The 25,750-nt window shown below is 33.6% G+C and overlaps 1 protein-coding gene across 1 annotated transcript in view; it reads left to right on the top strand.

The window, feature by feature from the left end:
• Positions 1–800: 800 nt before the first annotated feature.
• LOC109052455 (protein FAM184A-like) overlaps positions 801–25,750 on the top strand; it is a 74,791-nt gene continuing 49,841 nt past the window's right edge. Inside the window, exons 1-8 of the mRNA XM_042746550.1 lie at positions 801–1,292; positions 2,048–2,470; positions 7,631–7,766; positions 10,606–10,787; positions 15,907–16,092; positions 21,923–22,045; positions 23,452–23,613; positions 24,155–24,276. Of these exons, the coding sequence (XP_042602484.1) occupies positions 816–1,292; positions 2,048–2,470; positions 7,631–7,766; positions 10,606–10,787; positions 15,907–16,092; positions 21,923–22,045; positions 23,452–23,613; positions 24,155–24,276 (1,811 nt within the window). The 5' untranslated portion in view covers positions 801–815. The remainder of the gene's footprint in view (positions 1,293–2,047; positions 2,471–7,630; positions 7,767–10,605; positions 10,788–15,906; positions 16,093–21,922; positions 22,046–23,451; positions 23,614–24,154; positions 24,277–25,750) is intronic.

Genomic DNA, 25,750 nt, shown 5'->3' with positions numbered 1-25,750 from the left:
ACAGGGAAACTCTAACAAATTGCACCTAACCATGCAATTATACATGCTAATTGCATAGGATAGCAAAATGAATATTTTTTATTATGTTAAAGAGAAGAGAAACAATAATTATAATTATTGTTTTGTTTTTAATAATTATAATTTTGTTGCTGATGTCAAAGGTAAAACATCCAATTAGGTGTAACTTTGTATAAGTAAACAAATTAGGCAGAGGACTACATGAACAGGTTAACTGACATTCTCTCATCTTCAAAAAGCATGAATAAAATATGCAAGGTGAATGAAAATATTACAAAGAAAACTGTTTGTTTTTGTGTAGTTGTTTAATGTTTATACTGCTTATATAATGTTAAAAAATTGTCAGGCCTATTATTATTTTTTTGACGTGCAGTTTTGGTACTTTTTGTGGTCACTTGATGTCAAATGTACACTTTTCAACCACTACAGAATAAGTATAGTGACCAGTGAGAAAAATAAAATTTTTTTTTGTAAATAAGGTGTTACCCTATAAATATAACATCTCAAAGTATAATGGAAAAGCTTTACCCATATTTGAGCTGGACATAAATCTTCTGGATTTAAAGGTCAGTCAGTGAAAGCTTGCTGCAATGAAAGTGCATCAGTTCCTTGGTTTGGCTTTACATGTGTAATGCATTGAAAACAAACGCTCTAGATCAGCAAAACAGTGTTCACTTAACCTTTAACATTATTTTCTGTTCTGTGGCATTTTAATCTTGCTTATGGACTGAGCGAACACAGGTTCTTGTTTCCTAGAAGGTTCTAGAAGATGATGCAACTAGTATTTGATTTAACTTATGAGTCTCATTTGCAATGAGTTCTTCATCCTTTTGCCTCTCCAGGTGATCTACGCCCTCAACACCAAGAATGACGAGCATGAAGCGGCCATCCAGACCCTGAAGGAAGCCCACGAGGAGGAGGTGCAGCAGATCCTCTCGGAAACGCGGGAGAAGATCATGCAGTACAAGAGCAAGATCAGCGACGAGATGGACTTGAAGCGGCGCATTCAGTCTCTGGAGGAGTCCATGGAGCTGCACGAGCGGATGAAGCGGCAGGCCCTGACGGAGTTCGAGACGTACCGCCAGCGGGTGGAGGACATGCAGCTGTGCACGGAGGCGCAACACACGCAGCGCGTGGTCACCATGTCCCGCGAGGTGGAGGAAATGCGCCGCTCATTCGAGGAGAAGCTCCGCTCCTTTGGACAGTTGCAGTCCCAGTTCGAGCAGGAGAAACAGCAGGCTCTTGAGGAGCTTCGTGCCGCACATCGGCAAGAGGTGCGTCTACCAGTTTTTTAAGGTTACATGTAAAATTTTAGGTCTATCCTAGGGCTGCACGATTTGGGCAAAAATCAATTTCCCATTTTTAGGATTAAAAAAAAGTGATTTTAAATGTGATTTAAAAAAAATCCAGGTTTGTAGGGCTGCACGATTTGGCCAGACTTTTGTGATTATATTTCAGAATGACTACAAAATAGTACTAAAACTAATTTATTATTGTTATTAAATTTAGTTATTTAACAATATTACTACTGTAATATTTCACTGTAAAATAAAAATAAAATATTTAAAAATGATATAGTAAAATGATAGTAAAATGAAAATATGTTCAGAATTATTTTAAAAAAATATTTATTTATTTATTTCCAAATTTAAATTTTTAAGATGGATTTATTTATATATGGGTATATTTTATATTTTTGTATGTTTTTTTTGTTTTTAATTTCATTTTTTTTTCTTTTTTTGTTGATTTGGATTAAAGTTTTTTTATGTGTAGTGGTTATGGAGCAACCTTGGGTTAAGTGCCACTGACCCTTGTGTGGTTTGAACCTTTAGTTTGCTAGCTTAGATCTTAAATCAAAGGCTACTGTACATTAAACATCAAATAACTACCAGCTGGCTGTAAATGTGTCATTCTCTGTAACATTTTCATATTCAGTAACAGACGGATTGTTTGTGACTGGTTAGGAAGCAGCACTAGAAAGTGTTTTGCATCCATTTAAAAGAAACTCAAATGAATGTTGTATTCACAGGTCCAAGAACTGCTTCGCTCACACCAAAGCCAGAATGCAAACTACAGCAAAGACCAAGAGAAACTGGGACAGCTTCACAAAGCGGAGGTGGATTCACTGACCGAAAGAGTTGAGGAACTGAAACAGGACAAGAAGCGTCTGGTGGAGGAGTACGAGGCCAAGCTAAATAAAGCCCAGGCTTTCTATGAACGGGAACTGGAGGCCATGAAGCGCACGCAGCAGATGACTGCAGAGAACCTGCTGGCCTGGAAGAAGACTGAAGCCGAGCTGAGGAAGGAGTTCCAGGTGCAGGAAGCAGCGCTGCAGAAGACTCTGGGGAAGCTGCGCAGTGAACTGCAGCGGGTGCAGGAGGAGGCCAGGGAGAGCAGAGAGAAATCCCACAAACTGCAGGCTTCCCTCATTGCTGCAGAGAACAACATCAAGGTAAAGGCCACCAGATGCCTCACGTGTCCTTGTTTTTATTTTATTTTATTTTATTTTATTTTATTTTATTTTATTTTATTTTATTTTATTTTATTTTATTTTATTTTATTTTATTTTATTTTATTTTATTTTATTTTATTTTATTTTATTTTATTTTATTATTTTGCAAATTAAATTTAAAATTATTCATTTAAATAAATAAATATTTAATTAAAAATTTACTTTAATTCAATGATATTGTTCACCCAAAAATGAAAATTCTGTCATCATTTACTCACCCTGGTATGACATTCTGGTCATACTTTAGTTTGGGGACCGATTTTCACTATAACTAGCTATTACCTATGACTTTTGCTTCAATAAACTCCTAATTTGCTAATTATTAATTGTTAAAAAATAATTCCTAATAATTCCTTACATTTATATAGTGCTTTTCTGGGCACTCTAAGTGCTTTACATAGAAGGGGGGAATCTCCTCATCCACCACCAGTCCACCACTAGTCCACAAAGTACTTGTTACATTTAGGTATGGGGTAGGATTAAGCGATCTAAAATATGTTAATGCAGAATAAGCCATTAATTTATGCTTTATAAGTACTAATAAACAGCCAATATGATAGTAATAAGTATGCAGATAAGCAACTAGTTAATAGTGAGAACTGAATTGAATTCCATTCAATTCGATTCAATTTAATTTAATTTAATTTAAGATTCAATTTAATTTAATTTAATTTAATTTAATTTAATTTAATTTAATTTAATTTAATTTAATTTAATTTAATTTAAGACAACACTTTACAATAAAGTTCTATTTGTTAAATGGATTTAATGCATTAACTAACATTAACTAACAGTGAGCATTACATTTGTTGCAGTATTTATTTATCTTTGTTAACTTAGTTCATTAAAATCAATTGTTTATTGTTAGTCCGTGTTAGCTCAGGTATATTACTTAACATTAATAGATACAACTTTTCATTTTAATAATGTATTAGTAAACGCTGGAATCAACATTATAATAATTCTTAAGAAGTATTTTCCATTGTTAGTTTATGTTAACTCATGTAGTTAACTAATGTTAACTAATGTGACCTTATTGTATAGTGTTACCTTACTGAATTTTTTTTTTTTTTATTAGACTCTGATTGGCTTTGTGCAGAATTTCACTTTCATAGAGAAAAGTACATTTGTTGATGCTTAAAACTTATGTTGCATATTTAATCTCATTTTCTAATTCATGTAATGAGAATCATCTTATCTTAATAGTTAAAATGACAGCTAAATTCACAACTCATTTCCTAACAGGTTCCTGGCCGCTGGTCTCATTTTTTAATTAACTGCTCTACATGTTTTTTTTTTTTTTCATGTTAAATATCTTGTTTAAATGTATCACATTGTGGTACTAAAATGGGTTACAAATGCTGTTGATGTTAATTTTTTTTTTTTTTTAAGTTTAATTTACAAGTCATTTACAAACACATACAGTAAGAACAAATTCAGTATTTTTTTAACCCTATACAGTGTATTTTAAATCATTAAAATGGCGTACACAGAAAATCATCGCAGTGAAAGTCAAACTACTGTAGTGCTTTGGTTCTCTGAACACATCAGATATTTCAGACACATTTACAGAAGAGACTTCAAACGCAGTGGCACACATCCTGAACTCTGAACTGTCTTTTAAATATCTTTAAAGAAAAAAGCCAGTCAGCCAGCATGGCCCTCCAAGGCATTTCTTGGACTTGTTTCTGAATGGAAGAACTGACAAAATGTAATTTATGGGTGTCATCAAAAGATCCATGCTTGCCTTGATTTATAATATGGTCGTTCAAATGAACAATGATGGCCACTTTAATATTATGTTTGTATTACATAAATTCTTGCTTTTATGACACATTATAATGGCTATTTAATGGCAATGTGCCGAGCCTCTTTAGCTCCACCCACACACACACACACACACACACACACACACACACACAGAGAGAGAGCAGATCTTTAATGGAATCGATCTTTAGTCACTGTGGCATTTTCAGACTGGCGCTCATAATGATCTGCCTCCCTGGGGTCTGTGCTGGTTTTTGTTAATCTTTGCTGATCAAATGCTGAATTACTCAGGTGAGAGATCTACATCACATACTTGGAGCCTTTAGTATAAACAAAAAGGTAAAATCATTGAAGTCAAACCCAAATATCCAAGGTCAAATAGCCTGCAGTCACAATTTGGCAAATCAGACACTCTTCAATCAAAGAACATTTAGATTCCCCAGGTGCTGATTTTCACCCAATTACAAGCTGCTGTTTTCCAGATGAGACTCCTGTCACCTTATTTAAAGATTTCACAGGTCATTTTAAAAGGGCATTTTTAGTATTGCACCAGGTATTGCTTCAGAAAATACAATTAAGAATACAGTTAAAGCAATGCTATTATACTGCACCAATATAATAAATACAAGATAATTATAACAATTTAAAGCAATAATCTTTAAAGCGTGGTTGACTGTGTATGTTCCTGTGGCTCAGTGGTAGAGCATTGCGTTAGCAGCACAAAAGGTCATGGGTTTGATTCCTGGGAACACATGGCTAAAAAACTGTATAGCCTGAATTCACTGTTAGTCGCATTGGATAAAAGCATCTGCCAAATGCATAAATAACTGTATGTATTTAATTTTTTTCTGGCTTGATTGTGTTTATGGTTATCTAATGTGTTAATGCTTCATAAAAAAAAAAAAAAAAAAAAAAAACTTATTTTTCACATAATTAACTTTTTTTTTTTTTACCGCACTGTCCCTTCTCCTATAAACACTCCAATGATTTCCTGGTTCTGTGAAGCCCCTCCCTCAGAAATACGCGATGGGCTCTGATTGGTCAGCTGGCCCAGTGTGTTGTGATTGGCTAAACCGCCTCTGGAGCGCGTCTAAACATGTGCTCTGGTTGTATTGTAAACAATGGTGTCGTCTATATGCTTATCAATAAGTGGTGGAACTATGATGTCACTTTGTAGGCAAAAACCCAGAAGGCAAGTTAGCATTTTAGCACATCGTACCAGAGTCAATGGGTTTTTTTGAATGGGAGTTTGATTAAATCCCCTAGAAAATGGTCTTTGGTTCACACAAGCGGGTGTTTGTTTTACGTTTTGTTAGATACTTTAAAGTTTTCATTTTATGATATAATCGTGATTTTTTTAAACTGTTACGTTTCTTAAAAAATACATTTTTATCATTTTTATTAAAATAATTGAATGGATGCCACCTTATTGGGACAGTAAAGCCCTCCCAACACCTACCCCTAATCCTAAGCAATTAACACCCATGATGAACTTTATTTTCCACTTTTCAATTATTTCCTTCATTTTATTGAAAATAAATGCCTTTCTGATGTGATATGTGATGTGAGAAGGCAGAAGAATGAGTTCGGCGAAAGGAGGATTCGAACTCGGGTCGATTGCGCCAAAAAGTCACAAAGTGTAAAGAGCCTCTGCCAACCAGACAGGCTATTTGCACTTAGTTTAAATAGAAACTTAATTATTATGTAATTATTAAATATTATTATTTAATTATTATTATAAATGTTGAAAATTTCTGTTTTGTGAAAGTATTGTTTTAGGGATTAATTTTTGGATTGCAGTTAAAGCAATGCTATTTTTATTTGATAATGGATATATTTTGTAACATTTTAAATGTTTTACTGTAATTGAATTTAGCAAATGAATGTGACCAATTTAAAGCATGCTTGCTAAATAAAGGTAATAATTTCTTAAAAACAAACAAGCAAAAAACTACTGGCCTCAAACTTTAAAATGTTTTTATATGGATGGATGGACAGACAAAATTACTTCAATAAGTTTTCAATTGTAATTAAACTCTGGATACTTCTTTCTTTATAGATGTTTAGTTCTAATTAATTTTAATTGCAATAAAATGTTAATTCAATAAGGGCCTGATTAAAAAATAAATATCAGTGTCTTGTATAAATTAGGTGCTTATTATTACACCCAAAAATGAAAATTGTCATCATTTACTCAACATGGTGTCATTCCAAACCTGTATGAATTTCTTTCTTCTGTGGAACATAATTTGAGAAATTCAAGAAATTTATGTCCATACAGTAGAAATAAAGGGTAAACAAAATGGTTTGGTAACATTCTATGGAATCTGCCCTTTTGTGTTCAACAGAAGAAAGTCATTTGGAAAGTCATTGAGGAAATGATGACAATTTATTAGCAGTAACTTTCCAGCATTCTAGCTCAAAATCAGTGCTTTTCTATGTGACAAAAAATGCATTATTAAGTTTGTTGCATTTGTTGTGAATTCAGTAATATCTATCTTTTCTGTCCTGTTTTATTTATTCACTTATTTACTTCAATTGAAGGCCCTATGACACATCAAAACATTCAAGGGGGAACTTGTGGGAACGTCTTTTTACATCTGTATTTTACATCTTACGATCGCAACTCATACCACCCCCAGCAACCCTCCCCACCCCCCAAAGGGATTTTGTGGGGGCCTCATAGCAAATTCAGTGCACAGGGCCCAGAATTTATAGCGATGGCCCTGCAAACAGCAATAAAATCTGACAACAGTGGCGTAAAATTGATCTTTTTCAGTTCTGCACTAAAATAATGTATTTTTCATGTTGTGCATGTCCGTTCTACCAAAAAGTCTCTATATGTAGCATTATAATGCTGAAATTTTCCTACAAGTGGGTCGTTTCTTTCTCTTTTTGCTGTCTTTGCTATAAGAAGAACAAAATACATTAAATGAATTCATTCAGTGGAAAAGTCGATGATTTGAAAAATTTAATGTGAGCTCCACAATGGTGGAAGTGAAGGAAAAAGTTAGTCAGACAATGAGCGATGGAAGCCGAGAGAAGTTCTTTTAGAAGGCGACGGAGGAAATCGACAGAGAGAGCAGAGATGAAAGGGAGAAAGAGCTAATGTGTACATGCACAATTAATGAGGATGAATTTGAGAATAGAGGAGACAGTGTGAAAGGAGCAAAAATGGAAAAAATGACATGAGTGAAAGAGAGAGCGAGCCAAAGAGAGAAACCTCGTGATGGTTATATAGAGAGGCAGCTCTGAGTAATGAACAGAGAGATAGAGAGGTTTGTGTGAAGTGTTTTGATCGTTTTTTTGATTGATTTGTGTGTGTGTCTGCAGGAGCTGCATAAACAGTTGGAGGAGGTGACTAAGGACACGGAGATCGTGGAAATCAGGCAGAGGGAGGCGGAGTGTGAGCTGGAGGCGTCCAGAGACCGAGTGCAGCAGCAGGCCACAGAGATCCTGCTCAAAGCCAGTGAGATACGCACATGCTCTCCCATCACCTCTGTTCACAGTCAACTGTTCAATCCCACTCCGCTCACTTTCATTGATTCATCCTTCTACACTGCTTTAGGCTACTAATCCATTACCAGCATGCACAGCAGGATTGTGTGAGATTCAGAATTAAATGCCAAGTGCCTTCAGGTTCCAACTGATCTTCTCCCTTTGAATTGAATTTAAACAGGATACAGAACTGTAATTTAAATAAAACATTTGTAAATAATTTGAAGTAAAATTAAATGAATTTCAGAGAGGTTAACAGTTTGTATTGTTTCTTAGAATACATGCATCTTTATGAGTCATGTTTTTTAAATTATTATTATTATTGTCATTTTTTATATTGAAATAATAATTATTATTAATATTACACATAAATGTTAGAAGCGTATGCACTAAAATAATTGTAACTATTTTTGATGTTAACATCTATCATCAACATCATCCTCATCATCATCATCAATATTGCAAATAAATTTTTGAAATGCATGAGTTAAAGTCTTTATTATTATTATTATCATCATCATCATCATCATCATCATAATCATCAACATTGCAATTCTGTTTTTGAAATGCATGGTTTAAAATAATGGCAACTGTTTTTTGAGGTTAAAATCTGTTGTTGCTTTACAGACCTGATTCAGTTTTTATTTTTATTCATTTAAATGTTCAGGAATTTCAGGATCTAGGTTTTAGATCCTTATTTTATTGATAAATTTTTCTTTGTTATATTCAAACCTAAACAATTGACTACTGGCTAGTGGTATTTTAAGGGTAAAAAAAAACTAAACTGATTATTGGCATATAACTGGTTAAAATTAAATGAAATTCACATACTTTAACTGTTGTTTGTATAATTTGTAATAATACATGCATTTTTATTAAGCATGTATTTTTTAATTATTGTTGCTTTTGCTGCTGTTATATTTTTATGTTAATATGAATATGAAGTCCATGGGTAAAGATAATGACTAATTATTATAATAAAGTACTTTTTGAGGTTAAATTCTATTGTCACCTCATAGATGAAAACCTGATTCAGCTAAAAAGACTTTAATGGATAAAAATAGTGATATTTGAATAAATAAAAACCAAACAAATAAACTATGCCAATTATTGGCATATTTATTGGGTAAAGGTTAACTGGATTTAGTCAGCGGTGCATCAGATCAGAGACACAGCTCCAGGTGCAAGGCACCATTGCTGTTGACAGAAAAGTTTGGGGTGACGGATCAGCTCCTGGTATCCTGGCAACAGCAGCTGTGTGTCCTAACAGTGTTCATCACCCACATTCTGGAATGTTCCCTGAGGGAGGCAGAGCCCAGCTGGGTCTGTCACACCTAAATGCCAAACACACTTCTGATCTTTTATCTGGGTGTTTAAGGACTCGATTCACACTCCGTGATTGTGTTTATGTGTTTTCTGCACTGCATTAATGAATTTAACATGAAGCAGAAGCCGTTATCTGAGACTCTTATCCAGGCTTCAACTCCAGATAGACCACACATTGACCAAGTGCATTTCTTTTTAAACGTTTGTAGTGAGAAAACGTGCAGATATCAGTAACTGTAATGTAATTAACTTGAATTAAGCACTGCTTATTATTAGTATAATAGACAAGAAATTGCAGAAACATTTAATTAGTACCAGAACAATCAAGGAAACTTAAAAACTATTCAAATTCCCACAATTCAATGCACCCAGCCTGACCATCCATTTCCAGTGTAACAAAACTTAAAAACATAAAACACAATATCAATATCAACCTTTAACTCTTTTTTTTCTGTCATTTTAGTATTATATAATATTTATTAACATTTTAGATTTTATTTTATTTTAGTTTTAGTTTTCATTTTCATTTAAGTGTAGGTTTTTGAGTTTTACTAATTTTCATATGCTTTTGTCATTTTTATTTATTTTTTTCTATTCTTACATATTTTTATTTAAGCTCTAATTTATTTTTATTTCAGTCTTAGTCATTTTAGTGCTTGTAAATGAACTTGTACAAAACTCAGAAATGTTGCCTTAACTTTTTAATGTAATGTTATTATAGAGTATTCATTAATTTTTTTTATTCTTTTATTTTTATATTTTTACTTTTTATGGTTTAGTAATTTTATGCACTTTTCTATTTTTTCTGTTTAGTTTTCATTTGTTTTTATCAAAAATGTAAAATATTTTGTTGGCAACTACCTGAAATAAAGCAGTAAATAATAAATAAGATTTTTTTTTTTTTTTTTTTTTACATTTTAAGCTTTCTTTGAATATTTATATTTTATTGTATTTAATTTCAGTTTTAATTCAGTTGATAAAAATTATTTAACTCTTCAAGTTTTAGACAAAAATTCAGCTTTTTTTTGGTTGCCAAATATATATATATAATATTATATATATATATATATATATATATTATATATATATATATATATATATATATATATATATATAATTGGAATTAGTAATGCTAAATAACCATTTTTATTACTGAGGAGACAACTGAAATTCCTGAATTAAACATGCAGCATAATTTGCTCTTCTTAACTGTTCAACATACTATTTTTAATAAATAAAATGCAGTCTACAGCATGTTTATTTATTGTTTTATTATTGTATCTATTATTGTATTATTAACACAGCCATAGACAGATTTAATCTGGTGAAGAGTAGGCAAACTTGAGGTTTATTTGCAGCATTCAGGTTCACAGTATTGGCAGTTGGAAAGGATCTTTGACTCTGTCTGCTCTCTGTGTTAGATGACATTCAAAGCATTGACCCTCCTCTACAGTTCTGTCTCCGGCTTTCTCTCTGCCGTCCAGGTCAGATCGGAAGCCTGCAGGCCACCCAGATGACTCACGAGGCGGTCATTCGGGATCTGGAATCGGAGAAGTCTCGTCTGAAGGACAAGGTGTTGCGTCTGGAGGAGGAACGAGGGGCATTGCAGAAGAAAAGTCAGACTCTGGATGACAGGCAGAGACAGCAGATCCTCTCCCTAGAGAAGGTACGGATCAATCCCATTCAGTTTACTGAATATAGATCACTTTAGGCCCGCTGGGAATGTTTGGACACTTTGTATCACAACCAACTTTTCTTAGGATTCTTTGGGCACTTTCTGGTTGTCAAAAATCATGACACTAGTTGGTTTTATACAGAATAAATGACTCTGGTAATTAAAGTTAAGAAAGGCTTTAGCAGTTTTTTTTTTTTTTTTTTCAGATGCCGCTTGGTTTGATATTTTTTATCTAATCAGTGCCGTTTTTAGTGTCCAGATATTTTTGAGCGGCCTGATTTGTATTGTACCATATAAAGAACAAGTTTTCTATTCCAGTGTATTTTAAAATACAGTTATTTTTATTATTTTTTTATGGCAAACCTGAATTTTCAGCATTAATACTCCAGTATTTGGTGGCACATGATCCTTCAGAAAACATTCTAATATGCTGATTTGGTGCTGAAGAATATTTTTTTCTTATTGTTATTGTCAGGAAACCATTATATTTTTTCTGGATTCTTTGGGAACTTTCTGGTTGCTCTAGCAGCAGTTTGTGCAAATGCCACTTGGTTTAATATTTTATGTCTAATGCAATGACATTTTAAGTGTCCAAATATTTCTTGGGGGCACATTTTGTACTGCACCAGAAGATCTTGAAGCCTGGTTAGTGTATCTAAGAGATGGAGTGAGGAAAAACAGCTCAAGTTTGCAGAATCTGTCTGTATGAAGCTTAAACATCAGTCTCCTTCAGAAACATTTATTTCACGAGTTCCTTTAAGACATCATTAGCTTAAGCTTTAAGCATATACTGTACAAGGCCATCTCTCACGTTAAACACTGGGTGCTTTATCACAGCCAAATCCAGACCTCTATGTTTAATTCAGAATGCTCCATCCTCACTGCAGAGGGCTCAAGACCTCAGAAAATGTCTCTTTGTGGATGGCCGGTTTGATTGAAAGGGAATTCTTATTTCTCAGTGGTTTCACTCAGCCTGGTAAAAAAAAATGTTCTTGTGCGGAGACAGCATGGCTATTTATTTGACTCGCTAAAGTAGTGGCATCTCGTGCTCTTTTCACGCAACAATCTGCTCTAGCAGTTTGGCTTTTTGGCTGTCCTGTCGCATTTAGGTTTTCTTCCATTATTAATACATTGAGAGCCCCAATAAACAGATTGTGGGAATGTGGGCTTGTTTCTGCTTCAGAAATATCCCTCTCAGCAGTTTTACTAGTAGACTTTGGGAAACATTTTAAAAGCTGTGGTGCAGTCCGTCATGTGACACATTGCGAAGGCATTTCCCTTCTCTCTTCCTAATAGCTTCCTGTCAATCTCCAGTGTTTTGGCTAATGAAGAAGGAAAAAGCTCAACGAGAATTGAAGCTGAATTTATTATTTACAGCTTCAGAAAAGGTCATGATACAAGTGTCCAGTTAAATCAACTAATTATTTATTTTTTATTTGTTTGTTTGTTTATTTTTACATTTTATTTTTATTTTATTTTTTGTCATGGTAAAAATAAATTCAAAACATCTCTCACCACTCAAAAAATATGTCTTATTTTAAGATTTATGTATTTGAATTGCATTGAATTTTTATTGAATTTTCATCTATTTGGATTGCAAGTTTTAACATAAACTAATATTTCAAACTAACTTCATATGATGCATATTTGTCAGTCATAAAATAAATTAATGGGTACAATTTCTGCACTTAAAATTTTTTAATTTTTTTGTTTTTACATTTTATATTTATTTTATTTGTTTTTGTCAAGGTAAAAATCAACTCAAAAACATCTCTGCGCTCAAAAGTTATTTGTCTTATTTTAGGATTTATGTATTTGAATTGCATTGAATTTGAATTTCATCCATTTGGATTACAAGTTTTAACATAACTTAATGTTTCAATCTAACGTCATATGATACATATTTGTCAGTCATATAACAAATAAAATGAGAAAGATTTTTTCATCTATTTTTTATATAAAAAGTTTGAACATGATTATAAAATGGCTAACAAAATTCAGTTAATATGTTAAGATGTAAAATCCAATTGCACTTTAAATACATAAAGCCTAAATGTAGGCCTAAATTTATTTATTTATTTATTTTATTTTTTTCAGAAGACTCCTGTCATCTATTTCCCTTACGTTCCATTTAGCTGTTTTAGAAACACAAGACTGTGTTCTCTGTGAACATTACAGGGCTCCAAACTGCGACTAAAACAGTCGCATTTGCGACCATAAATATTAATTTGCGACTGACGTTTTTGCTGAGGTCGCCACTGGCGACTACCCGCCGAAAGCTCCTCAGGATTTAACCGCTAAAAAAGTTATGATTTGCTTCATTCTAGCAGTGCCCCGTCTGTGATAAAACGAACTCGGGCCGAAGGTTAATAAACACAACTACACCGAGTGTACACCCCACCGCGTGTACAACAGAAACATGTCTAACTTGGCAAAATCATGGCAACAGAAACATGTCTAACTTGGCATTTTGTAGAGTCGGCGCGGCTCTGGGCCCATTATCTTCTGACCGATGCCGAGACTGAACCGACAGAGACGCATTTCAGCCAGAATCAGCCCGAGTGTTATTGCAATCTGGCATTTAATGTTATAACTTAAAAAATTTGAATTTAATGCCTTTTTTTCCTAATTGTTTTGCGATCAAATCTTTTGTTATGTTCACGTATTAAACTGAGACGATGCGCATCAAAGTTTTAGTGGAAAGAGAGTTTCAGACAGTCCTCATCTCTGCCGCACATCAGTGCTGACGCACACAGTCTGATAAACGCAGCCTCCGCTGTGCAGCGAGAGAGAAATGACGGAGACAGAAGGGAAAGTGCAGAAAATACAGCGTCTGTTTCGTGCACAACTTGAACAAACTAGAACAGGTAAAGCTGTCAGCTGTGTGAATATTGGCAATATCGTTAACAATTCTCGTTTATAATAATTACTAATATGGCTTCTTCTAAACAAGATCTGTGTTCTTTTAATGCGTGAACTTCATTATTTGAAGTGCAACTGCCGTCCAGTAATCGCAAAAATTACGTGCTTTGTAACTTTTTTAATAAAAAGTACCAGCTTTAAAATTATTCCGAATTCATAACGAAATTCAAACAATACAGTTTTGGTGCTCCTTAATGGGGCAGGGCGCGGTCGCTTTAGCGCCTCCGTTCAAGGGCAAGTGAACTCATTTAATCTTTCTCTTTACTAATATAGTACATAATGAACATGAATTAACATCAAAAGGTAGGCTATTTTATAAGAGAGCCTACAGTACAACTTACTGAAATGTCTCATGTGTGTGGAGCCCAAGCTACACTCAGTGGCCAAGTGATGCTTCTGCTCCATGATACTGGTACAGAGACTCGGTGTAATGAACAATTCTTTGTGACTGTAGATTTCAAAGCTGGAAAAGACATTTAGTTCCCACTTTAAGTGAACCTTAGTTCCCAGGTCATCTACAAGATGGATTAAAATGCTGATAAAGTCAAGAAAAGATGAGACCACAGTATGATTGAAATGTTGAAATGTAAATAAATAAATAATAATAATCGTAAAATAAATAAAACACATTTATTCTGTGGCACCTAAAAAAAATTATTTGGCTCCTAAGTTTTTTCTTATAGGAGCCAATGGCTCCTTACTCGATTTTTTTGTTTGGAGCCCTGCATTAGCCTAATAAACACATCAGAAGGGGCTCAGCTGAAACCAGCCTAAGTTCAGTAATTCCCTAAAACCAACTTTTCAAAAATGTAGTGTGTAGAATTTACAAAGTATCATGGAATTATTGGTTCTCTCTTGTGCGTGGATTTCAGGATAATTCTCATTTGAAAAGGTCTCATCAAGCTTTCTCTCTGTTTCGTTCTGTCGCCCACATCACTGTTTGTTAGCAGCACAGCCTTGAGTTAGCTGTTACTATGACAACACTCACCAAATAGAGCGGGAAAGCATTGTGGAGTGATTCACTCTGCTGACACTTCTGCTGGTCCTATAAGGCGAAGTTTATTTAGCAGTGTCAGTGTGGGCTTTCAGCTTTCACTGTTATACTTTTAGATTGGATTCATAACATTTCTGAACAAGAGACAGTGTCCCTTATTGATGCCTGTTTGTGCTCTTTTCACAAACCATACTTGATTGTTGTTTTTGATCTTTTAATGTTATATACTTTAATAACATGGAATGAAAAGTATTTATCTAAAGGATTTTAAATGATATATAAATTCCCCATGAAAACTTTCAAAACTCTTACTTCTCAGTCCAAAAATATCTTTTATTGAAACCAAAATGCAAAAGTCACTTAAAAACCTTTACCTTTGTTGAATAAATTAGCAGCTGTTTTTTTTTTTAAAAGTAGTAGTAATTAAGGTCAGAAATGTGATATAAACACTACTGTTCAAAGGTTTGGGGTCAGTATTATTTATTTGTTTATTTAATGTATTGAAAGAAATTACTACTTTTCAGCAAAGACACATTAAATTGATCAAAAGTAACAGTAAATGCATTAATTTCTGGATCAAATAAATGATGTTCTTCTTTGTTCAAAGAAAGAATCAAAGAATCCTGAAAAAAATGTAGCATGGTTTCCACAAAAATATTAAGCAGCACAACTGTTTTCAACATTAATGATAATAATCAGCAAATCAGCATATTAGAAGGACTTCTGAAGGATCATGTGACACTGAAGACTGAAGTAATGATGCTGAAAATTCAGCTTTGCATCACAGGAATAAATTACTTTTTAAAATATATTGAAACTGAAAACAGGTAAGTTTAAATTGTAATAATATTTCATAATATTACTGTTTTTTTTTTTTTGTTTTTTTTTTTTTTTTTTTGATGGTGTGATGACATTTTTCAAAAAACATTTTGTTAATTTTGTGTTTATGTTTAATTATTTTTGTGTTTTTTTGTTTGTGTGTTTACTATGTAAATAATAAATAATCAAAAACTGTATCTAGATTTAAGGAATAATAAATGAATATAAATGCATCAGATGGGTAATAATAAAATTTACGTGTTTAGAGTTTTTTTATATATACAATATATAAATAAATATATATTAAAAACAGTTATATAAGCATCAAACCATCTTTTAAATATATTTGTCTTTGATTTTTTTTCCCCTCAACAGTCACTTCGAGAGGAAAAGCAGATCTATGAGAAGGAGCTCATGAACTTGCGTGCCAAATATGAAGAGGACACTGCTCACTTTAAGGATGCCCACAGCCGGGCATTGGATGAAATCTCCAGAAAGCACCGGGTCGCTCTAGAAAACACCCAGAGCGTCTCCGAGAAAGAGAGGAACCGACTCCTGTCTGTGAGTGAACTCTGTCACAACACCCACTGGCTGTCAGCCTGGGCCCACATATAACTTTCTAAAGACTCCCAGAGCTGTCCTGTTGAGATATCAGCATGACTGCGCCTCACTCGTTAGCTTCAGACTGAAGAGTAACTCGCTGTCTGGCATCAGTCAGGAGCTGTCACCTTGAGAAAGAACAAGAAGTACCTTTGAGCGCAAGGGAAAGATCAGAGAGAGCAATTGTTTCAGGTTCAGGGTTGGAGGACATAATTATTTGACAAACCAGATTTATAGTTTTGAAAAAAAAAAAACACATGTATTAGTATTTATTTACAAGCGCACAAGAATCTGTCTTTTGAGATGATAATTAGATACTGACATAATGAAAGTAGAAACAAAATATTGTTGCTGTAGATGCTGTGATGCAAAGGTGTTTTATAAACTATTCATTCATTCACTCATACACTCATTCTAGTGTTGTTAATTGTTGACTAAAACTTTTAAAATTGTTTTTAGAAATTGAAATAAAGCTGAAATTAAATAAAATAAAATATGAATATTATATAAAAACCCCAAACTTAATTTTTTTTTGTTGTTGTTGAGAAAATTACAAATGTTTCCTTGGTAATGAACTGTAAAAAATAAATTAAAATAAAGTTGAAATACTAAATTAACAATTAAAACATAATTAAATAATTAATATATAACAAAAAATAATTTATAATAAATGAATATTAATAATAATAACAATAATAATGAATTAAAGCTAAATAGAAATATTTATAAAAAATGACAAAAGCACATGACAAAATTACTTAAACTTTAAAATGAAATTGAAAACTGAAAATATAGTAATTCTAATAAAGCTAATTCTAAAATATTAATAAATACTATAATATTATATGAATAATTCTAAATTAGCACTGGCTAGAGTAGGTTAAACTTTTAGATTCATTCATTTAATTTCAGTGTTGTTGTTAATTAAAACCATTAAAAAAATGTTAATTGAAATAGAGATTAAATAAAATATAAATATTAGATGCAAATATAAAAAAAAATGTTGACTGAAAATAAGTTAACGTTAACAAAATTACTAAAGCTAAACTTAAAATTAAACCACAACAATAAAATATTATTCAAAATATTAATAAATGTAGAAATAATACAAAAACAAAATAAAATAACATTGGATTAACTGTTTTACATTTTCAGATTTATTTATTTATTTAATCCATTTTTTTCTACAATTTTGTAAACACCTTTCTAACAATTTGCAGCAAAAAACTTGATATATCAAAACATTAAATGCTAGTTTAATTGGACATCTTATCCATGCGGGTCCTCTTTGCATGTCTTAAATGTCAACTGCACCACTAGCCTAACATATCTTACACTTAAATAAATAACTACTAAGTTGTTAAAAAAATTTATTCCTCCCTTTTGTCATGTCTTATCTTGCCTGGTGCACCAAGTGAACCAAAACTGCCAGTTCAAACAAAAAAAAAAAAAAAAGGTGCATGATGCCTCTGAAAGCACCAGCTGATTTAAGCTAAAGAACTAGAGAATGAAAGTCACATGTGAAAGATTCTCCAATGCAATCAGGCAATAAAACACTTTTGGATTTTAATCATAACCATGTGTATGTAAGAGAGAAAAAACGCTAAACCTACAGACAGTGAAAAAGGAGAATCGCAGGTGCCTCAGCTCCAGGAGGTTTGTTAGAAAGAAAGAATGTGGTACGCAGCTTGCCATCCTTGCTTCATTAGTCACAAAAGTGCAAATTCACCTCCATCCTGCTCAAGATGCCCCAGACTGGACACACTCACTCTTTATTGATTTAAAAATGAAAGTCATATCTGTTATTCCCTCATCAGTGGAGACAGGCTGGTGAATGGCAAACGTCATGACTAAACCGTCTGTTTTGATTCCGCTAGTTGATAGCATATGAAATAAAAGCATACAAAGCTGCACAGGATTGACTCAGTCGGAGCCCAATCTGTTGTTTGGCTAGTTGTTATGATTTGAAATTATGTTACCATCTTTTTGCATCATCCACGGGTCATGAACGACACAGAGCACGCTGGGTTATTTCTCTCAGTTATGGTTTTGTCATTTTAAAATCACTCAAGGACGCTCGGGTCTGGTTAGCTGGAGTAACCGACGCAGAGCGTGGCCTAATGGCGGTCGGGTTATTTCTCTGTCCCCCGCAGAATTATGGTGGTGGGGGGGGTGCATGTCAGTTCTCTCTCCACCTTCAATTGAGCAAGGTCACTGCATAAAGCGGTGGGTTTTTTATGTGTGTTGAGTTTTGTTGTTGTGTTGGATTTTTTTTAAGGTCACTGAAGCCAAGGTGTGGTTGTTTGTTTCTATGCTTGGATTTATGTTGGTTTGTTGCAAATTTAATAAATCTAGCTGGCTAATATAAATGAGGTTATGTCCAAATTCTAATTGGAGCTTATGTAGGAAGCATCAGTACTGTTTAGATTGTAAATTTTTAATCCCATTCTTAATGTTTTGCCATAGAAAAAATGAGATAATTTTTCAGTGTTTAAGTATTTATGAATGTAAGCAGTTTTGGGGTTTCATTTATAATTAAAATAACTATTATTTCCAAGTATTATTTCCTTTGTACAGAAAAGATTTAATGAAAAAAAAAAACAATTAAACACTAATGTTCAAAAGCTCGGGGGCAGTGAGATCTTTTCATTTTTTATTTTTTAAGTCTTATGGGCTTACCAAGGCTGCATTTATTTGATAAAAAATACAGTAAAACTAATAGTATTAAATATTACAGTTTAAAGTAATTATTTGGATATATCTTAAAAGGTTTTTAACATTTCCAAATGTATTCCTCTTAATATCAGTCGATTTACTTAAGTGAAAGGAAAAACTGATGCTGCATTCACGGCGCATATTCTCTCAGAGACGACGAGAGACAAATCTACTTCTTATGCTGATAACGGTATATAGCTAAATGTTTTAATTTACTCCCTTAATATTTCTCTTGTGGCCCGAATATAGGCTAGTGGAAAAAAGTTAATTAATTAATAATAAAAAAAAATGAATAAAGAGAGAGCGAAGAAACTTATTTTGTGTAAAAGTTTTTTTTTATCTTTGTAAAAAAGTCGGAGCTTGAAATAAAGCATTTTCATTGATGATTGCAGTGTTAATAATTTCAATTATAATATAATTAATTTTATAATTTTTATTTTTTTTATTTTTTTTTTTGATTGATTTTTTGTTAGTTTTTTTCTAGCCTAATCTTTATTGTCCTCGCAGCGTGTCAGTTATGCAGTGATGCGCTATGAAATTGTAATATTAATTTAATAATAAAATAACTTAATAATAATAATAATAATTGGTATGATTATTAATAAGGATGAATGTAACAAGCCTACATTAATTGTAAATGCCAAATTAGAAAGGCTATAACTAAAGTGTATACAATTATTTGATTCAGAAATGTCATGTTTATGATTTTTTATTTTTTTATTTGTTAATTTGTTATTTGTTTTTTATATTAATAGGAATTAAGATTTTGAAGTTAAAGTGAATGAGTGTGAGCACAGATAACAATTGCCTAACACTGCTGTCAATCAACTCATCAGGAATTATGCAAAAAATTTTGTCATTTTTTTTTAGATTTTATTTTTCTAAGTTTCAAATAGATTAAATAATAATTATATTAAAAAAAATTATTTGTATAGTAAACTTTCATCAGAGTGGGCGGGCCTGTGCCCGGCAGGCCCGTCCGCTGCCTATGCCCCCTGGTAACTATTTACAAAGTCGGCAAGTGTATAATGCCTTGTTTTAAAATCTTTTCAGATTTTAAAAGTCATGTATTCCATCCTTAACAAGCTGAGCAGTGAGTTTCCACTTCCTCTCCACACTTACAGAGATTAAACATGCCCAAAACCGGCCTGCTCCACCTTTATCACCAGCTGTCAAACCCGTATGACCCTTCAGCAAACCTTTGTGCCAGTGGACATCGCCGGTGAAGCCGGAGCAGTCGACGGTTAATCACATTGCAGCGTAGCAGTTTTGGGCTTATCGCACCGCCGCCGTAGCGCCCGCCGCAGCGCCCACCGCTATCAGAAATGGAAATGCATTTTAAAAAATTGAGGTGTGGATGAATAATCAATGAGAGTGGCCTCTGTTAGAGTTTGCCGCTGACTCACTGCCTTATACAGAAGCAGCGTGACGACTGCACTGACGTCCTATTTTAGATGAAGCCTAGGGCCCTTCCACTCGCTCTTTCTTTATCTTTCTTTTCCAGAACGCATTCGGTTTCTACTGTGTGTCCAAAGTGGGTTTGGTGACTCACTCCTCTGATGACAGACCCTCAGAGCATTAAAGGAACCTTTATTTTGGGAACCTCCACAAAGTAGAGCCGCTGTAGGCGAGCATGTACAGTATTTTATATTTTCTGGGAGGAATTTTATTTTATTTGACATGGATCACTGCATGGATCCATTTTCACCATCATAACGCACGTCTTGTGTCACCGAGGCACAAATGAGACACTCAAGAGGTGCCATTTGCATATTTGTGTGGCTTCAATTAGGGATGGAGTGAATTATGCACACATGCTGGCTATACTGAGCGCACGGCCCATTTGTTCATCCGTGCTAACCATTCATTTTTTAAACAGGCTTACTTAAGGCCTCTTTCTCCTCAAGTCCCACGTGCCCACAAACGCACAAGCTTTTCACAGCATGTTCCTTTAGGTGGTGTGTGCATGAATATGTGATGTGGATTGGATTCGATGTGGACCTCACTTTAATCAAAATGGGCAAGGAGCTCACCCCTGCTCTTATAAGATAAGAGGAAGAGATGATCTCATCTTTTTCATCTTTAATTCATCAGCAACTATTGCTCTTCACTTTTATATTACCAATTTGGTTCATGCTTGCTGTTGTTTTAAGATGTATCTTATCATGCAACGATGATATACAGTATATCTATCTATCTGTTTTCACCATTGATAATGATTATAAATATTTGAACTGCAATGTATATTTCATTCATGCCTCTTTTTTATAGAAAGAAAGAAAAGAATACATATAATAACAGCTGAAACATTCTGAGTTAATGTGAGATATTCTAAATTTAATCTGAAGTTGTTTGTGAAAAGCCAACATGAACTAAGACTAAATTAAAATTTTAAACAGAATCTGTAAGCAGTATCTTACAGAATCTTAATTATTAGCGTTAACAAGATATATAACCAGAATATCGGAGGAATACGAAATTATTACTACCTTGCAGATGCTATAATAAAACAGGTTGTATCCTCGTATGTGGAGGACAGGACACAATGAAAAACTGCATTTCATTCTGTAAATGTCACAGGATGGCTATGGTTAGTTTCTTATTATAATATTCCAGGAGAGCTCAGTAAAGCTCAAGAATCTTATGATGAATAATATATAGCTATTAATTTCTTCCCATGCCTTGTTTTTGCAAATCTTGTCATCTTATTTTTTCCTGCTTCCTGAGACAGATATTAAGTGGATTTTCCAAGGCACTACGCTGACATGTTTGAAATTAAGATCCCAGACAGTGATGCCTTCAAAATGCCACAGCCTAAAAAACGATTTCTATCATGATTAAAGGAATAGTTCATCCAGTAATAAAACGTTATTTATTTAAAGTAATAAAACTTTTTTTTTTTTTTATTTCTGTTAACATGAGGATTAGTAGTAAATAAGATTTTCACTTTTTGGTGAACGATAACATCAGCGACACAATCCCTACACACGGTTGCCTTATTTCCACTAACATAAATTGTTTCTCATGTTTAGAAGCTGTCGTCATTTGTAATCAGCATCTTCTGTTGGATTTATAGGAAATGGAGGAACAGTTCGAGAAGGAACGTAGCTCTCTAGAGGAACAGAAGAGTCTTTTACGAGAGGAACTGGACAGTCTGCGAGAGGAGCTCACAGCCAAACTCAACATGGCCAACAGTGAGGTACAACCTTTTTTGTCTCTGTGAAAGTGATTTAGCAGGTAGAAAGGAAGGCACGGAAGCAAAGGGAGGAGTGATTAATTTCAGTGGCATGTGTTTATCATCTCATTAGTCTCAATGATTTTTAATGGGCTTCTGGAACACAAAACTGGCTGAGTCCCATGTATTGTACCTTCGCCACATCTGCAAATGGGCCAAGGAGACCCCTGAAGAGAAGCAGCATCACTTGTTATTACCCTATCATTCTATTTAGCAAGGTTTAAAGCAGATGCTTAATGTGCAAATCACAATTTGCTTAGCATAAATGGAAATGAAGCTCTGAAATTGCTGGAAAATCCATTGTAAGATGGTATCTGTTTGGAAATATGGTAGCTGTGGTTTCTAGCTAGTCTAAACTGGTCATTGGCTGATTGATCATCATGCATGTTCCAAAAACCAGTCCAACTGGTAGCTGGTTTGTTGCTGGTCAAAGATAACCATCAACTTGGACCATCTAGAAACCAACTATAAACCTAGGGTACATATTTAGCCATGTTCCTCATTTAAAGTCTGTTCCACAATAGCTGAGTGTCATTGCTGCAGCATTTTGTGAACATTCTTTATTGTAATGAACTTTGAGCATTTGAGAGACCGAATCATGAAATCTCAGTCACGTAAGAGGTTATATTTAGGTTAGGATGCTGCTGATTTGCTGGTTTCCCAGCTGGCCTAGGCTGGTCTTTGGCTGTTTTAGCTTTGGCGATCAGCTATAAAAGTACCCCAAACCCCTCTAAAACCAGCCAACAGGCCCACTAAGACCTGAAAAATACTTGGTTTAATGTTTTTTTTTTTTTTTTCAGTTGAGTAGCTGTTTACGTAGCTCACTAGGGTATGAAATTTACTGTTATTTTTTTATTTATTTATGTGCAATAATTTTGTTTTATTGGGTTAATACTGAGCACAAGGTATAATAAAAAAAAATAATGATTATAATAATTATATAATCTAAAGAATTTAAGAATTTTATTCTAAATATTTATTATATGTTTTTGAATAAATAATTTTAAAATCATTTGTTATGTTATTATTTTATTTTTTATTTTATTTATCATTGTAAGAGCACTATAGTGTTTGAGTAGATTTATTGTTGTTAGTAATTAATTATATAAATATATATTAATTATACAAGCAATTAAATACTTGTGTTCTTGTTACTTGTATAGTTTTAATTACAATACTGAAAATATTTATTTTATTTTATTTTATTTTATTTTATTTTATTTTATTTTATTTTATTTTATTTTAATTTATTTTATTTTATTTTATTTTATTTTGTAATAAAGTTGAGTGCCTCATTCTTACAGTGTCCTTTAACTCAACACAGAGAACAAGCGTCTGCTCGAAAGTGAGTAACTTCTTCTATTCCTCAGGTGAATCGACTCCAGGAACTGGTGAAGCAGGGAGAGCAGGGACTCAGTTCTGCTGAGGGACACATCTTCAATCTGAAGGACGCCCAGAAGAAGCTTCTAGAAGAGCTGGACGCCACGCGAGCAAGACTCAGAGAGACTAGCAACCTCCTAACAGCCCTTCAGGTCTATTACCAAAAGCAATTACTCCAAAAAATAATGAGAATGAGACTTCATACTTTAAAGTCACATAACTCAGCTGCTCCTGCCAAATATTTGTATCATTAAAGTTGTGATTTTTTTTTAATATACTGCATTTGCCCTCAGTTTCCATGAATAGCTCCTAAACACACCTGCAATGAGTTCATCATTATGAAACGAGTAATAGGTGCTCTGTTGAAATACACCCACCTGCAGTTTTGGTCCCTATGTGACAAAGACACTTCATTAGAGAGGCCTCTTCACCGTTCCTCTTCCTGTGTCCTTGACCTGAAGCACAGTTTCTCCGAGTGACCATGCATAATGAATCAGACCTGTGTGTGCGTGAGAGAAGAAATGAAGGAGTGATATGAAAATGGATTTCCATCTCCTGACCCCTGTTTGATTGATAGCTGTGAAGAAGAGCCCTCCCTCTCATTCCTGAGTGCCGCGTGTTAGACCTCACAATTACGGGTCATGTGCTTAATGGCTCATCAGAGTTAATGTTCGCTCTCGTTCTTGTCCTCAGGGAGAGATGGAGTCTCAGAAACAACAGCACGATGCCAAACTCATTGCTACCAAAGAGGAAGAGAAGCTCAAAATGGATAAGATGGCCCTGGAGCTCGAGCTGAAGTGGACAGAGACGCTCAGGTAAGAGCACATGCTTTTGGGTTACACAAGGGAAGCTCTTGGAAATGTGCTTTCAGAGAGTTTTACTCACTCATGTTATATTAAGGGGTCATCACCGAAATATGGTGTCAAACCTGTCCCTTGAATTTTCATTAATGAAAAAAAAGTCAAGAAACTCCATATAAATGGCATTTTTCTCTGACATATTAGTTTACTAAATAATATCTATCCATCTATGTCTCTGGGATGCTGTAGCCTATGAATGGATGGCTAAAATTATTAAACTTTTAAATTATTAAAAACCCATTGGTTCCATCTGTTTTTTTTTTTTGTTTTTGTTTTTTTTGTATGCTTGTCTAAGTTTTAAGCATTTTTAACTCATTCTAAATAATTGTATAATGTAACATAAAATTAATAATAATAATAATTCCAATCACACTTTAAATATATATATATATATAAATATATATATATATATTTAATTTAAAGCTGCCTTTGCCTTTGTTTTCTTCATCCTTCATCTTCATAACTAATTAATTAATTTTTAATGATTATGTTTTAAGCATTAATCCGAGGTCCAACAATTGTGCAAAAGTTTTAATTTAATAGTTTTACCTTTGTTTATTATTTATTTGTTTGTTTATTATTTATTATAGTTTTGTTTTATGGGTTAAGTATTAGTGAAGGTTATAAAAATTGTACAGAAAGCAAATTTCCATTTATTTGTCAGTGATGTTGTCAGTGTTAAAACTTGTACACAAAAAAGTTGTAGAAAAGTATTTCAGAGTAAGAAGAGAAATCAACATTCTTAAAGAATATTCTGGCCATACTTTTCCATGACATGAGGGAGAGTAAACAATGATAGTTTTTTTTCCATTTAAGTGGTTTGTCAGCAAGCAAGGCACTTCTCGTTCTTTCATGTTCTCTCCTTCTTTGCCAAGCTATGAGATGACTTATAAACCCTATAAAGTTCCCAACAGCTGTAAGTGTTTTGGCATTGCCTCAGAAAGCCCTGCCTGCCTAATTCATTAGCAATGCTTATAACCAGTGTTTAATATCATGAGCCTTCAAATAAGACAAATAGGTCATTAGTACAAGCCTGAGCATGTATTTAACTAAAACAAAGGCCATTAATGGGATAGTTCAACAGGAAAATTAAAATTCTGTCATCTGTTGCTCACCCTTAAGTTGTTTCAGACATGAATTTCTCTCTTGTGCTTAACACAGAAGGAGTTATTTTGAAGAATGTGGGTAAGCAAACAGTTTCTGGTCCCCAGTATTTTTTTTCTTTATGGAAATCAATGGCTATTAGCAACTGTTTGGATACCCTGATTCTTCAAAATATGTTATTTTATGCTGAGCAGAAGAAAGAAACGCATACAGGCTTGGAACAACTTGAGAGTCAGTAAATTGTTATTTTTTTCTTTTCTTTTTTTGTTTTTTTTTTAGGGTGAACTATCACTTTAAGGGCATTTTGGCTGCTTTGTTTGCCCAT

This window comes from Cyprinus carpio, chromosome B20, assembly GCF_018340385.1.
Source record: "Cyprinus carpio isolate SPL01 chromosome B20, ASM1834038v1, whole genome shotgun sequence".
Lineage (NCBI taxonomy): Eukaryota > Metazoa > Chordata > Actinopteri > Cypriniformes > Cyprinidae > Cyprinus > Cyprinus carpio.
Note: the sequence above shows the minus strand (reverse complement) of the source record. Positions and strands in the feature narration are given on the sequence as shown.